The 16,573-nt window shown below is 33.7% G+C and overlaps 1 protein-coding gene and 1 long non-coding RNA gene across 3 annotated transcripts; one reads left to right on the forward strand and one right to left on the reverse strand.

Annotated features, from left to right (window-relative positions):
• The first annotated feature begins 1,860 nt into the window (after positions 1 to 1,860).
• Positions 1,861 to 8,226, forward strand: LOC136203643 (probable protein phosphatase 2C 71). Of its 2 annotated transcripts, none has more exons than XM_065994842.1 (10): positions 1,861 to 2,170; positions 2,427 to 3,310; positions 3,434 to 3,586; positions 4,119 to 4,249; positions 4,799 to 4,865; positions 5,463 to 5,547; positions 5,841 to 6,007; positions 6,380 to 6,523; positions 7,067 to 7,195; positions 7,872 to 8,226. In XM_065994842.1, the coding sequence occupies exons 1-10, from the start codon at positions 1,984 to 1,986 to the stop codon at positions 8,046 to 8,048; spliced, it is 2,124 nt and encodes a 707-aa protein (XP_065850914.1). In that variant the 5' UTR covers positions 1,861 to 1,983; the 3' UTR covers positions 8,049 to 8,226. The 2 variants fall into 2 exon arrangements, with proteins under 2 accessions (XP_065850914.1, XP_065850915.1); XM_065994843.1 differs by having other exon boundaries at positions 3,458 to 3,586.
• Positions 8,227 to 12,868: 4,642 nt separating this feature from the next.
• On the reverse strand, positions 12,869 to 14,615 carry LOC136203334 (uncharacterized). The gene is made up of 4 exons (XR_010674795.1): positions 14,400 to 14,615; positions 13,935 to 14,054; positions 13,686 to 13,807; positions 12,869 to 13,432 (listed from the first exon to the last, which is right to left on the reverse strand). It is a non-coding gene; the product is annotated as an uncharacterized lncRNA (long non-coding RNA).
• Positions 14,616 to 16,573: the final 1,958 nt, after the last annotated feature.

Below are 16,573 nucleotides of genomic sequence, written 5' to 3' on the forward strand. Positions count from 1 at the left end.
AAAATATTATAATCAGATAAACGTTTTATCAAACCAAATCGTAATCAATCAAACGTAAAACCTTATATCAAAATCAATAACCGAAAATGTACTCCAAATGAACTTAAAACATTGTATCCATCCTCGAGTTTCTCCCCTTAAGTATCAATCCATAACCACATATATAATCGAGACGTCTCTTAACATTGCCTATCCCATATGGTCTTACCCAACACTTCTTTGTCATACCCAATAGGTCTTCGCACTGTGTACACATGCCATGTCCCTCACTGAACATGGTCTTCAAATATGGAACCACCGATCCGGATAGCTCTCGATGGATATAAAATCATAAAATCATAAAATCATAAAAATCATATTTGGACTTCAATCCAAAATAATAATAATAACCGTAACAGATTTCTCAATCCAAACACAATTCATAAGAAATCATCAAATTTATTTTATTCAATTGAAACCAAAACATATATGTATATATGTAAATCAATCAAATGAAGCCTTAAATCAACATAATCAAGTAAAATCTGAATTTCACATAGAAGCATAATCAATAATTTTATTTGAACCGTAATTTCACAATAAAAAGCAAAATCATTAATATCCGTATAAACCCTGAAATATGAATTTCTGAAAATTCTTTGATTATATATATATATTGATGTACATAAAACTCAAAGTATAGTTGATAGATACTTACCTTGGCTACTAATTGAAAACCACAAACCCGTTCAATTCGCCTTTAAACTCTGTATAGACCATTTCCCTCCAAACGTTGCCGAAACTCAAAAACTCTTCGGCTAGGACTTAGATCTATGTATAAGGATACTATGGTTCTAATTTCGAATGATTCGGATGGTCGAATCTTCATAAATCAAAAAAACGGTAGAGAAACGGTTTCTGAACGGCGAAGAAAGATGAAGGGAAAAAAGAAGAAGAAAAAGAAAATAAGAATGATGATCACTGACTCCGATTCAATATATATCCAAATACGATAATTATCACGTTTGATCCTCCATCTTTCTATAATCTTTTAAAATTTATCATAACTTTTAATTTACACATAAAAACATCAAATTAACTCCAAATTTTTCCTATAACACCAAATAAAAATTATACACCTAATAAGTATCATATATACTAATATCAAAATATAAATTCTAGAAATTTAGTCACGGACGTGACACCATAGGTCTATTTTGATATTTGGCTAGTTAAATTTTGATTATCTAATTATTGTAATAAACACATAAAGTATCAATATAATTATCAAATTAAAACAAAATAAAAAAGTCGATATTAAAAAAATATTTTCAAACTCATTTGAATAAGTTATATTAATTTTGTACTATAAAGGGATAAAAAAATACTATATTTATTGAGTTAATGAGATAAATGAGATCATAAGGGGTGGGAAATGCCACTTTTATGAGGTTAAGGGGTAATAGAACATTCTATGAGTTGAGGAAGAGATAGAATGATCAATTTAGACAAGTTAAAAGGGTGTGAAATACCATTTTATAGAGTTAAGGAGGTAAATAAGATATTCAATGCGTTAGATGGATAAAATGATCAATTTAAACAAGTTAAAGGGTTGGAAGAACATTAAACCTATTTAAAAAAAATATAAAACATACGAAAATAAAATAATAATTTTAAAAATTAATATCATTTTTTAAATTATAATATCAATACTAATCCATCCAAAAAATTTATATACCAATTACAAAATCACTAATTAACTAATAAACTAAACTGAGATACTATATTTACGTGTTGATTCCTTTCAAAAAAATATATAAATAAATAATCTACTAAAATTCATTTTTTATAATAAATAGCTTATCTTTATGCAGCTTTATTGGTAGAAAATTATATAATTAATATGGTCCAACTTGATTTTGCTCTCTCTCTCTCTCTGCCACCATCTTCCTTCTCAAATGCAGTACAGTACCCAATAATGACAGTCCATTGAAGTAATTGGTAATGGCTGATGCTAGATTTTTCACCCTCTCTTCTTCTTTCCAAACTCCCTTTCTTTCACAAAAACCTATTCTCTTCCCTTCGAAGCACGGTTGTTGTTCAACTTTCAAGATCATTGGCTCTCCCAGAACCTCATCTTCCTCCTCTCAACACGTTGTTTCTCGAGATTTTGATATTGTTTCTACTAAAGGTATGCTAATTTTTCAATCTGTTCTCTGTTTAATTCATTCTATTTGCTTAATTTTCCAATTTGAATTCCTCTTTCCGAGTTATGGTAGATTGCAAATGATTGCTGCTTTTTACATTTTGTAATTGGTACTATCTGTTTGTAAAAATGGCTTTCGATATACATTAGTGTTTTCCTTTGTGTGGATCAATTATCTTAATTTTTTTTTTATTGTACCTCGGAATTAGTTAAGAATCTGTGGAGTTGCTGTTTTTGGCAGAAAAACCCGATGGAAGTTTAGTATTTCAGTTTGGAGAAGCAAGTGAGATCTCCGAGAATGTTGAACCCGGACCAAAACCTACAATTGGTCCTAAAACTGGTGAATTAGAAATTATTGACGAGGAGCTTGTTACTTGTCAAATAGAGGAAGTTTATCCTCAGAATGAGTTAGTTGTAGATTTATCCACAAAAGATAGAACATTGTCTGAGGATGAAGATGTTAAGTCAAGTGCTGGCAATAATTTCCCCGGAATGATCAACTTCGAAGTTGAATCCCCAGTTAATAAATCTGAACTAGAAGATGTTGTAAAAGATAGAAGCAGTGGTACTGGTAGCAATGTTAACTTTACTACCTCAGCCGTTAGTCCTGGATTGGGTATTGTTTCTTCCAAGGATGTTTCCCAAGTGGAGGGTAAGAATGAGGTTGCAAGTGAATTGACTGAGTTTGATATTGAAGTACATGCTAGTTTTGCATCTCAAGCTGGTAAAAAAGAGAGTATAGATGTAGAAGATGTGGATAAGGATGAAGGTGGAAAAGATGTAAACAAAGTGCTTGCATCCAATTCCTTGGAGACTGAAATTCTTAACGAGAAACCAACCAATATGGCTGTGGATAAGGAACCTTCTAAAGCACCAACTCTGTATGAGGAACTGATCGAGGATACATTAGATAAGAAACTAGTACATGGTGCATTGGATGAGGAACCTGCTGCGAAACCAACTCATCAAATCATGGATGTTGAATCTGTTGAGCAACAAACATATCATTTAGTTGACGTGGAACCAAATGATCAGCCTATGGTTGAGGAAGTTGCTGAACAACCAACTCCTACTGCAGCAAATGCGGAAGCTGTTCGTGATGAAGGAATTGAAAGTATGAACATGGTTAGTTGTCATTCTGCTTTGTTTATTTTAAGATGCTAGTTGTATGCTTTAAGTGCATCTTATTTCAGCATTTTTTTAACTGTCACTCGGATCAGTTAGGTTTATGTAAATTATACCTCTCAGATCACTAATGATGTTATGGATCAGAAACCAACTGGTGCACTGGTTGAAGAACCCGTTGAGCAACAAACTCAAACTGAAGTAACCGAGGAACTAAATCATCATGAGCTGGATGAAAAACTTGCTTACAATCAAGGAGTTCAGAGCTTGGAGTTGGTTAGTTTCATTCGTTCCTTCTCTCTCTCTTCTTCTTCTTTTAGTCATTTGTCAGAGTATGCTACCAGATCCAGTAATTGGGAAAAACATAATTGACACCGTCTGTCATTCAATCTAGAAGAATTACTGGAGGAGCATCTGTGAACTTGAATTCTTCCAATGGAATCTATATTGTATCGTCTTCAGGGTATATTAAATTCATGACGTTTATGACTATGATTATATAATAAGTAGCATATCTGTTATCATGTTTATGTCAGATTCTATTGATATCTGTTTAACATTGCCTTCAAATCATGGATACCACCTATTCTACAAGAGTTCATATTTACATTTTGGTTTTGTATAATATTAACTACAAAATACACCAATATCTTTTTAACTAAACCTGTGGAGTTATTTTTATTTTCGTTTGACGAATATCTCCCAGCTGTGCATATCTACATCTGGAACCCCTGAGGTATCCCTGAAAGTAAACTTTTGCCAATAATGACAGCAAACTTGGTTTTATATGCCTTTTTTTTTGCTGTAGTTAGATGAAAAGTTGCCTTCCTCGAGCTGGGCTGAAGAAATAGCTGAAGGAGATTCACAGAGCAGCAGTGATGGAGATGTTTCAATACCCCTGGCTGCAGGTTTGCAACTGAGTGAAGCTACTATGACTATGTAAATGCCAAAATCCTTTCTCTCCCCTTTTCTCCTCAAATATTTCTCAGGCGAAGGCAACCATTAACAATGACTGTCTTTGCATTTAGTTATCTAAATTAATAGATATACTTGAGACGTAGTTAAAAGGTGCACCTGTTTTCATATTACATAGCATGTTATTTTATTTTTTGATTGGTACTTGGGTAGTTTCCTTTTGAAACATCTTAATTTTATCAAGAAAGATATCGATTTTTGTCCTGACGGCTAAGTTTCTCTTCATCATTCTCAATGCAAGTTCAACAAATTATGTTGCTGAAAGCCAATATTTTTCCATACATCTGAGCTCTTCCCCTTGTGTAGTTTCAGATTTCTTGATTCTTGTTCTGAACGTTAAGGAAATTTAGTTGCTCTTTTGCTTTCATAAACTTAATGTTTTTCTTAATAATTAATTGTTGCACTCCAAAATCAATGGAAAGCTGTAGAACTCTCGTGATTTCTGGTAGAAGAATGAGATAAATATGTATAACTTATATTTCTGTTCATATTACTTTCCTTTGTTATAAACAGGGAGGAAACCTCAACTCCAAGAAATGTATTGTTTTCTGGTGCAGCATCATTGCCGCATCCCTCCAAGGTACCTTACTTATCTGGCGATATATCCATCAGATTTTCAATTCCAGTTTCTATCTTGAAACAGTTCATATTTATTTCATTTTGAGATTTAGAGATTTAATATCGAAGTTTCAGATTAAAGAATGAGACCATATGCAGAAAATTCATTTTCACAGTTTAACTTGGTTGTTTATTTGAACCTTCTCAATTTTTTCAGTTTTTTTTTTACATATATCCGGAACTAGTAATGGAATGCTCATACTGTTACATTCTATTACTTATCTCATTCAATTACGTGATCTATTCCATTCTATTTTGACTGAAAATTCATTGGTTTTATTGAATATCCTCCTTTAAGTAGATAGGGATCCCAAGTACGCGAGGATAAGAATTCTTATTTTGGAGGACTCCTAAATAATAAAACTTCCTAAGTAATAGAACTCCTAATTCAAATAGTAGAATCCCTAAAGTCTATACCCTAATTGTTGTTTGCTGCAGTAGGTTATCATTTCAATAAGCATCTGCAACAAAAACTCTTAATAGGACTGAGACTTAGTTTCTCATTGTCTTACTTAAGCTAATGGTGAGGGTAAATAATTCAATAAATAATAATTTCCAGGCATTGACAGGTGCAGAAGATGCATATTTTGTTCATGAAAACTGGCTCGGGGTTGCTGATGGAATTGGACAATGGTCACTTGAAGGTACATCTTTTAATGCTATGAAATCGAATATAGCATCTCTATTAGGTTCTTTACTCCTGCCATACCACCACCAGCATCCAATCTCAAATGTTGCAAAGTTTTGTCCATGTGCCTCCATTTATCTCCAAATGTTCTGATCTCAAATAATGATCTATGGCAGCCGTTGCTTTTAAATAAAGTCTTAAAGATGTTTTTTGTTTTGGTGTTATGAAGAGAATGTTTGTACTAAAAGCACTTTGGAAGCATCTTGGTTTGTACAATCTCTGCTGAACATTGTTTGCCTTATTTTGCAGGGACTAGTGCTGGACTGTATGGCCAGGAGTTAATGAAAAATTGTGGTAAATTAGCTGATAACAATAGCAATCCAATAACTGAACCAGTGGAAGTTCTCAATAAAGCTTCCATGGAAACCCTTTCTCCCGGATCATCTACTGCTTTGGTTGCTAATTTTGATGGTCAGGTAGAGTTTATATAGCCTACAGACGTTTTTCCTCATATTTTAATTTTTCAAGCAGGACTGGCCTGGTTTTCTTTTCATGACATGGCCATGATTTGTCTTCAATTTTGTTTCAAAACTATGAAAATGCTATTTTCCTTTGTCTGTGTTTACATTGAGTGAGTCTCACCAAACCATAAAAAGCAATTAGGCCGTATGCATTAGGGACACCATTTATTATTCATCATCATGATATAGGAGATCTTAAGCACCAAGATCTTGTTATTTGACAAGTAGTTTCCTTCTTAATTATTGGTATTCTTAATCAGAGTAAGAATGTGAATTAGGTCCTGATTACTGCATTGTCATATATTCATTGACCTTTTAAACCTGCAGGTTCTCCGTGTGGCTAATATTGGAGACTCGGGATTTATTATTGTAAGGAATGGTGCCGTCTTTAAGAAATCTTCTCCAATGGTACATGAGTTCAACTTTCCGGTACAGATAGAGAAGGGTGACAATCCATCTGAACTCGTAGAGGTATAGTGTGATGAACTTCTCATCCGCCTGAAACTTTTCACAACTAGTTACTAGAAATGTAGAGAGAGGAAAACCGGATTTATGGGGTTAATTACACCATGGTCCTCCAATTATCAGAAATACCAAAAATTCTTAATGAGAAAACCGTCCCCATTTAACTTTGGCCGGAAGATGCCACGTGAATGAAACTTTTGCCAAATAGAAAATAAAAAATTATATATAAAAAAAATATCCATCAAAATTTCGCCATGTGGAAAATAAAAAAAAATATTTTTATATATTTTTATTTTGTTTTCCATGTGGAATTTTTTTGATGACCTGTCATCCACGTGTAGAGAATGTGTTTGCTGGTTCTTGGAAAAAGGACTATAGGTGAAACCAAAGTACAACGTTGGCTTTCTCGTCAATGATCTAATGTTTATAGCACTTTTGTTCCATTTTTTATAGTTGATGGGCCATAGATGTAATTAATCCGAATGTATGACAATGGTGAAATACAGAAACAACATTCCAGTCCTTAATAGGTTGTAAATTGTGTTTCAGGAATATGATATCCCTCTGGATGAGGGTGACATTATCATCACTGGTACAGATGGCCTTTTTGACAATCTATATGACCAACAAATAGCTTCAATTGTCTTCAGTTCACTTCAAGCTGGTATCCAGCTTCAGGTAATATTTTTTGAGACCACTTATTCACAACTTATGGTTCATTCGATAGCACATGCTCAAAAAAGCATAGATCTGTTCATGAGTCCGCTTGCCTGCTCAGCCCGCTCTTCATGGGCTAGGCTTGAACATGTATATTTGCATTTGGCCCGACCTGCACAAGTCCACACATATAATGGGCTAGACTTGAGATTTGTCTAAAAAACTCGAGCCGAGCTCTGCGAATCCTTATATTATATTTGTCTTTCTTACCTAGACTTGATTTTTTTAAAGATTATGTTTGTTGGGGTTTATTTTTTTAGTATAAATATATCAATTAGGCTGGCTGCTTGGGAATTAGTTCTCTTAGTGCGGCCCACCCCACCCAGCTTGAATATCTGATGTGAATATAGAGCGGGTTGGGCTAGGGTTGGACAAGATAGTTAAGTGTGAAGCCCCATTAGGCCTGACCCAGCCCAACTTATGGACATGTCATATTTGAGCTGAAAATGATAAATTACATGTCAAATTGACTCGGAGTTTAATTTAAACCACCAAATTGACCATTTTTAATGAGTCGAAGGGTGAATTTTCATATATATATCTTTTCAAAATAGTAAAAAACCTGTAAATCCTTCCCTCCATGTCTGGTTTGTGTATTTGAAGGGTAAAAATATAAATAACACATTGTTTGAAACAGGAAATAGCAGAATTAGTAGCAGAAAGAGCACAAGAATTGGGACAGTCAAAATCAGTGAGGAGTCCATTTGCTGATGAAGCTCAAGCTGCTGGTTATGTTGGATATAATGGTGGAAAACTTGATCATGTCACTGTTATTGTCTCTTTGGTGCATCAAACATCCACTCATCTCCAATAAGTTTCTTCACCTTTTGCATATTCCTTCTCTTATTGTTTTTTCTTTTTATATATGCCTTCTCTTGTTAATATTAATATTTATTAATTAGTATCTTAGAGGTTATTAATTACTAATTCTTGAAAAATAGGACCGATATCAAAATAATCAATCTATGATTCTATGAAACATGATTATCTTATTCTTATGGTGTTCATAGAAAAGAGTATGATCTCTTTGAGCTTGCACATACCTTTGTTGTTTAATGATGATCTTCATGGATCTTTCGAACCATGCATGAGAGGATTGTTTGATCGGGAAGAATATCTGCTGTCCGCATTCTCCGTCTCCTTCCCTGTTTTTCACAGGGAAAATGATTCACACTTCATTAAAATAATATATTGTGTAGGTCAGAAAGACCACACAAGAAAAGGGGACTTTTTTTTTGTGTAAGGGACAGAGAAGGAAACAAAGAATTTGAACAGCAAATTTTCTTCTGTTTGGTCGCTCGTAAAGAGACTCATGTAGTGTGCATACTTTGTATAGACTTCATCAAAATTAGGAGGAAGTTTGAGCTTTCGAGTTGAAACAATGACCAATCATAGTTGGAAGCCAATGACAATAGAACTCTTGTAGTATTGACTTTGATGTTGTTCTAAAGCTCGATTTCGCGGTGATTTCCTTGTTCTGATTTTGAAGAGTTTTAGTTAGTGATTTTTGAGTTTCTAGTGCAGTCGAAGTTGTGAGAAATTGGGAGAGATAAATAGATGCCGGTTTTAGGAGGGTGTCACGGAGGGTTCGTTGGCCTCTACCCGTATGGAAAAATAGAAAAAGTTCACCTTATTGGTGAAAAGTTCCATGCTAAATATATATACTTCTTGTTGGTAAATTACATTCTATTCAGAATCTGTATAGGTTTTGACATCAGTGAAGGAATTTATGTATTGAATATCTAGCACTGAAGATAACCATAGCTAATGAATTGTGAGATACGAAGACTGGTGCATCACACATTTCTTATATTTTTCACGTCAAAGACTTCTTCTATTAGGGGGTAAAGGACGACGACAGAACAATCTATCGCGAACCATATTAAGGGTCTGTTTGTTTTACCTACTGCTTTTCAGGTGTTAAGACAAACATGAGGTCATTTACCAAACACCTAATACTGCTTTTCAAATGTAAAATGCAAATAGGAAGTCACTAACCAAACACTCAAAACTCTCCATTTCAAAGTGAAAAGGCAAATATGAGCATGAAAAGGAGCAGCCAAACACCGCCTAAGTTCTTACCGAGTCCAATGAGAAAGTCATTAATGTGTTCCTTATTGTGTTGTTTCATGAAAAGTTCACCATTTGCAGGATCCAGTGAGATGACATTGCATAGATCCATCTCTTGCTCGAGTTTGTGCAACGAGATAGACATCGAGACGGAAAATTATTAGAAGTACACAGTTTTTCATGTCAAATGGAGGATCTGAGGACCTCACATACATATTTTGCTATGTGTAACATGGACCTACACATATTATAAGAGGGTTCGATGTTTTAAATATTAGGTGGGTCCAAAATACACATGTCTAAATGTGAATTGAGGGTTCTCCAAGTGAGGTGGAAGACCTAGTGTTTAATATAAGAGCTCCATCGAGACCATTGGGGATGGTTTTTCGGGTTGTAGTTTATAGGCTAGTAGAACTTTCACCGTAATTGGGGAAACAAATGTGGAGAGATATACAATCATTGGGTTGTAAGTTCTCGACTGGTAGAAGCACTTCCAACCACGGCGGTGGAAACAACTGTGGAGTCGAATATAGAATAACCAGTGATTCTCAGATGAGTACTAATGATTATCTTAGGCTTAATCTTGACGATTGTTCCTTACCACTATCTATTATCCATATTATGACTAGAAATGCAGTACATGTAATTCCCAAAATCTGGTATCTGATATAGGTATGAAAAAATAGAAAAAAGAAAGCAGCTTTTCACAATTTTTTTTTTTAATTACCAACCCAAATTTTGTTTTTTTAAGAACTTAATAATGGTAAAATTACATATCTTAAAAAAATTTATAAATCTAAAATTTCATTTCGGACAGATTCTCTCTACTTAACAATGGCAATTGACGTATTCTAAATTTCTCATATTTTTGTATACATAATACATGAAATATGGCAATAAACATTAAGGTTGAATAAACAAACAAAAGAGTTTATAATCATTCTATTCCTTTCTCATTGATTCCTTTTTATATTTATTCCATTACACTTAAATTAGATTTAAAGCACTATTTGATTCATGACCTATTCAAAATTTTGTCATTCGGTTCCTAGTCTATTATTTGGTTACATTTGGCTTCTAATCTATCCCAATTGGTGAAATATCACTCCATTTGTATTAAAAGTTAACTGAATCGTTATCTCATCGAAAAGTAACAATATTTTGACACTTGATCTTAATAAATTTTAGTTTAGAATTTGTTTTTTTTTATTTTTTAATCGAATTAATTATTTCCATATAATGTGGCAAAACCTTAAGAAATATCATGTGTCAAAGTTCAAGTGTCAAAATATCGTTATTTATCAATGAGATAACGATTCCGTTAAGCATTAATATAAATCAGGGACGAATTAGGGGTATAAACGAGCCTTGGTAGTTCGCAAACTATTCGAGTTCAGTTCGGTGAAAGTTCGACCAAACCTCAGCTTCACAGGGATCGACTCGAGTTCGGGATCGACTCGAACACTAACGAGCTGAGTCTGAACTTCCTTAGGTTCGACTCAAAAGCTTGCGAGCACGCTCGATTATTTTTAATTACTATATATATTTTATTTTTTTATTTATATATATATAATATGTATATTTCCTTGATTATTATTAGTTTTCATCAGAATTCATAACTCAAATAAAATTTACCCATAAAAAATGACATATTAGACATTTAAGTCGTTAGCTAGACAATTAGGTTTTGATAAGGCACAAAATACATTACGAACTTTAATATATATTTCATTGTTTGAAATTTTTATCCGAGTTTGTGTTTTCCGACAATAAGTACCATCTACTATTCTGGAATCTCGATAATAACATGATTGTTTTTCTTTATAAATATTCTAAACTCATATGAGTATGTTATAAGGCTTTTTGGTTCTCTACACTACTTATTCTATGTATGTACGACGAATTTGGTTAAAACTCTTAGAAGCTCGATAAAAGCTCAGCTTGGTCAAAACTCGGTCAGATTCGGTCAAAGCTCAGTTCAAGAGGGCTCAGCTTGAGATATTAACGAGCCAATACCGAGCCTACCTAAGGTTCGGCTTGACTAGACTCGTTTATACCCCTAGCCCAATATAATCAAATAATACTTCATAGACATCGGGTTTTGCTATTCACCGCCTCTAAATTTCTTATCACCGCCCCCTTATGGACATTTGCGTCCTTGTCATGTTTCCATTAAAAAACTTAATATCCTCTCTCTCCCGAGCCAAAGATTAGATTTATGAAAAATGGACCCGAGAACGTTGAGGAAATTGAATAACTACAGTTCCTATTTATGCTAATTGAAATTCGTCTTAAAAAACTAACCGATTTAATCAATATATAAAAAAAAATTCATCCAAAACGTGCTAAACGGGTGATCCACCCGTTTCTGCCTAGGTAGAAACGGGCGAAATGGTGTGGATCACCCGTTTAGTACATTTTGGATGAATTTTTTCTCAAAATTCGGAGATGAAACTTGTGTTTTCGATTCGATTTTTAAATAAAAATACTTATCTGGAGAGTTATTATTAGTCTTTTTCCTTTACCGTGTTTAAATCCTATGAATGTTGTTCGGGTTTTTAAAATTTGAAGAAATTTGAAAGAATTTCAGTTTTTGAATTGAAGTGAACTTGTTAGTTCATCCATAACGATGGCAAAAAGAAATGGGCTTAGTGCGGAACCTTATGCACTCTAATCGTAATAGGAAACTCTTCAGTCTTCCCAATACTAGTACATACACTCGTGCATGCTCCCTCATACATGTCCTTTATGATGTCAATATATTTCCGCGAAATGCCTTTCTTTATCAAGACCCACCAAAGTACTTCCCTTGGTACCTTATCATATGCTTTCTCCAAGTCAATGAAAACCATATAAGTATATGATTATTAAATTACGGAGCTTGGTTACAAAACAATGTCTGATTAGGTTTGATCATGATTGCAGCGTGATTTGGTCGAGCCAGTCGAGCCAGACTTTTATTCAATGTATAATTACTATTAGGTCCTTAGTTTTATTCTTTGTTTAATTTATTTTTAAGGGTTAATTTGTATTTGTATCATCTATTTTTCTAACACTGAAAACAGATTGTAAGGAGTTGTTTTATCATATTCTAGATTGCACGGAAACTCATTTTCAATATGAAAACGCTGAAAACCATTACGAAACGTTTTCAAGCTTGTTTCTATAAATATTGAAAAATAGACAACGTGTTTCTAAATGAAAACATTTGTGTCCGCAAAAGCCACCTAATTCCAATTCCCACTAAAATTCTAACGAATTGAAATTGTTCTTTAACTAGAACTGCTTAATTGATGATAACCTATTCCATAATTTATAACTATTGCCACTCACTAAGAAGAAATCCATAGTAATCTTTGTTTTAAATATAATATTAAAAAAATCAATACTAATCTATATTTTTATTTTTTAATATGTACACTATTCCCATGTTTCAATTTCTTAGAAATAATGTTTCCATATTCATTCATGTGCATTTATGTGCAACATAAATCATGTTATTGAATAAATTAATTTTTTAAGGACGTTTCTCTTCTTTGAGAGCTTGTCTTTGTATTCTTTAGATCATGACAATCTGAACAATTTAGAATTTACAATTTCATATGTATGCATATCAAATCCTTGCTCCACCACTCAAATCCTGTCTCCATCACTGAATATACCAACTAAAGCACTCCTCTCAGTAACTAATATACCAACTAAAGCACTCCTCTCAGTAACTAACTCTCATAAGAACCCAAAAGCACGTGTCTCTTAATTCCCAACTTATCCTTTAGTCCTATTATCATATTATCTATCACATACAATACATCATTTCATGACTATTATGAAGCAACATAAGAGATGGGGCAAAGAAGAGGGGGGTAAAGAGACAAACCACAGACTTGTGAGAGAAGATTGTATGGAGCAGCAAAATGACCAAACCACCATCTTGCAAGAATGTTTGGTAACAAAATGCTAGATAAGACAACAAATAAAGGCACAAAAAGGGCTTATCAAAGAGATGACAGTGGACATTTTATTACAAGGATAACTGTGAATACATATGCAAGAACAAAGAATGCAGATTATCCAAACCCGCAGCACACACCTGCTGCCAACCCAGTAGCCTAGCCTGCAATCAAGCACCTGCAAAAAAAAACCTCAATGAGAATTATTTTGGGAAAATATTTAATCATGACCAGTTCAAATACATGTAATAACACATACTAAATATTCAAAAGTATACTATATGCAACTAAAGTAAAATAGTTACAGAATCTGGAAACAGAGTGTATCAGATACTTCATATATGTAAGTCTGATATTTGCAGTGGTAGAGAACACATCATCTCATAAAGTACACAACAAAAAACAAGTATCAAAAGTTGAGTTGAAGAAACCTTTGTGCCATTGTATTTTTTGCCTCTGAGAGTTCATCATCAGGCTTTAGAACTTCAACTTCTTCTCTATTTTGCATTAATAGTCTATCCAGGGTACTCGTTGACTCATCCAGCAGTAACACCTTTCAAAGATGCAGAACAAATTACACGAGTAGCAGAAATTCAAAAAGTTCATGCTCTTTAAATTCAAAATTGCAATTATTATCAACAAAAAGTCCTAACAAGTGCAATCCTTTGATAATTCACTACCATTCTTCTTGTGAAATGAAGGATCAAGTTATGCCAGGGTAAACAACTTGTGAACCTCATTCCCAGTAAGTTTCTTACTTCTGATTTGCGGTCCATATGTTATATTATCTGCAACTGCGCCTGAATAGATGAAATCCACAATCAATGAACTAAGTTGGATGTTTCTAGTCATGGAAATTATGCTAGAATTACTGCTGCAGGGGCCGCATTTACTCCTCACTATTTCAAGTTTTATTCAAGCTGCATTCCCCATCTAAAAATATAACACGACTGTTACATTCTTTGTTTAAACAACTGAATCCTCCCTTGATTTAAACAACCATTATTCACTGTTTTTTTAACAGGCTCATTGATTTTTAGATCAATTTGTTGGCAATAAGTTACAATGCCTGATTTATGAACAAATTAACTAATTTAACCAAATTTAATAACAAGATGAACAAATCCATTAAAAAAAACCCTAACCTGATTGAGAGGAAGAGAGAGAGAGAGAGACAGAGCAAGGGAGGGGAAACGAAAGAAGAGATACTGTGGCATCGGTCGCCGGAGGTGAGGAACAGGGAGTGACGGACATGCATCACTCAAAATCGCCGGAGCTCATGCTTGGAAAATAAAGAAGGATACGGAGAGGAAGAGGAGAAAGGGAAAAGTGGATTGCGGTGGACTGAACCGGAGCTCTAGGCGGTGATTATGGGTAAAATAATTTAGTGGATTGTTATTTACGGCTTTCTATCCGACCATTTTACCATTTTCATATTTTGTTTTTTAAAAACTGAAATTCTGAAAATAATTCATGTGTTACGACGGGAGAATTCCAAAAATGGATGATTATAAGGTAAAAAAAATTGAATGATGTATATTTTTCCTGAAAATGTACGTTATTGAATTGGTTTCTCTCTTCCGATTAAAACTGAAATTCTAAAAATAATTGATGAGTTACAACTCGAGAACCTTGGAAAGAAATGACCACGAGTAGGAAAAATTGGACAAGGACCGCCTAGGATAAAAAAGAATCGCAAAAAAGACAAAATTTCAGTTTTGTAAAAAAAATATGGAAAGGAAAAAATTGTCCAGTAAGAAATGTTAAATAGCAATACCCTTTATTTATTATATTAATCAATCTTAGCCTATTACATCCATGGCTCCCTCAACTTGTCTACAAAAATATATTGATGCTTGAACTTGTTTATTTTGTATCACCAGATCCTTAAACTTGTCCATAAAAGTAGATTAACTTCATGAACTTTAATTTAGAGAGCTGGTGATACGAATAAACACTACTATAATATATTGTAATATTCTTAAATTTTATATTGTGACTGTCGGTTATAGTCCATATAAACACTATTACAATATATTGCAATGTTCTTAAATTTTATTTGTATTAACATTTTAGATTTTCTCTCTATTTAAAATATTAATTTACTCTGACTTAAAATCAATTACACCCATGTATTTCTAGAATGTCCTCCCAATTTGTTCCGATTTCTTTTTCCTATTAACTTGTTGACGAAGATCTTCTCTAAAAGTGTTTCATCTCCACGTTGAGAGTTAGGGTTTCCTCAAGATTTTATTTGTTATTGTTTCACGATTCCTTGCTATGATTCTTTGCTGTTTTGTTTCACGATTCTTGATTGCATTCTTTTCACTGCATTTCTTTGCTACGAGGCTACGACTTCTTTCTGATTGGTGGTTGTCCTTTTTACATCTCCTTTATTATGTGTGCTTCTTGGTTTTTTTGTTGTTGTCTATGTTGGTATGGAGAACATGATGGAAATCCTACCCTTCAAGAGAATGGGGCGGAGGAGTTTGTGCTGCGGGAAATCTTAATGATCGTGGTAGCATGGTGGTTGAGGGGCATTTATGGGCATCTATTTCTTGTTGATAAAAGTGAGGTCGTCTTTTATATTTTTAATCGAACTTTAGTTTAGAAGAATAAATTTGAGTAACTCAAAAAGCTCGTAGGATTTGATAATTATTTATATGTTGACCAAAAGGGTCGTGGGAGGTGGATTCGCTATAGTTTGAAATAATAATATTAACATTAATATTTTGAGCTACTCTCTGTTTCATATATTGATGTTGTGTTTAATGATGGCAGATTAGGGGATTGGAGGTGTACGAGGTTCTATTGCCAGCCTGATCGCTCTAAGCATGTCTTGTCTTGGAGCTTGCTTCGAGAGCTTCATTCTAGATCCTCTTTCCCTTGATGTGTGCTAGGAGATATGAATTGTATTTTGAAGCCGTGATGAGAAGAGAGGGGCCGATATCTCTCATTAATAACTTTCGTGAAGCATGAAGGAAAATAGGCAAACGTTTGGCAGCGGAAATATAAAAATTTTAACATTTTTCCATTAACCCAAGATCCGTTAATCGTTATTTCATATAAAGAGGGATAGAAGGAAATACTTTTTGATGTTCTATCTACCGTTGCAATCGAAGTGCCCACAACTCTTACTTCGAGTTCCCGAGCACAAAACAAAAACACAATTCAAAACCAAGTTAGAATTCAACCGTATGAAAGCAATCAAGAATAGATTGCCTCTAATTAATCAACACACACAAGATCAAGGAATAGAGAAAGAGATTAATAATCAATTGAAACGGAAGGAAGCGGTGAATAATCTCGTCCTCAACAA

The sequence above is a fragment of the Euphorbia lathyris genome, chromosome 8, assembly GCF_963576675.1.
Source record: "Euphorbia lathyris chromosome 8, ddEupLath1.1, whole genome shotgun sequence".
Taxonomy (NCBI): Eukaryota; Viridiplantae; Streptophyta; class Magnoliopsida; order Malpighiales; family Euphorbiaceae; genus Euphorbia; species Euphorbia lathyris.

Coding starts and splice junctions, on each gene's coding strand:
- LOC136203643 (XM_065994842.1), top strand. CDS start 1,984: ATGGCTGATGCTAGATTTTTCACCCTCTCTTCTTCTTTCCAAACTCCC. Junction 3,587..4,118: donor GAGTTCAGAGCTTGGAGTTG/GTTAGTTTCATT, acceptor TTTTTGCTGTAG/TTAGATGAAAAGTTGCCTTC. Junction 4,250..4,798: donor AGTGAAGCTACTATGACTAT/GTAAATGCCAAA, acceptor TGTTATAAACAG/GGAGGAAACCTCAACTCCAA.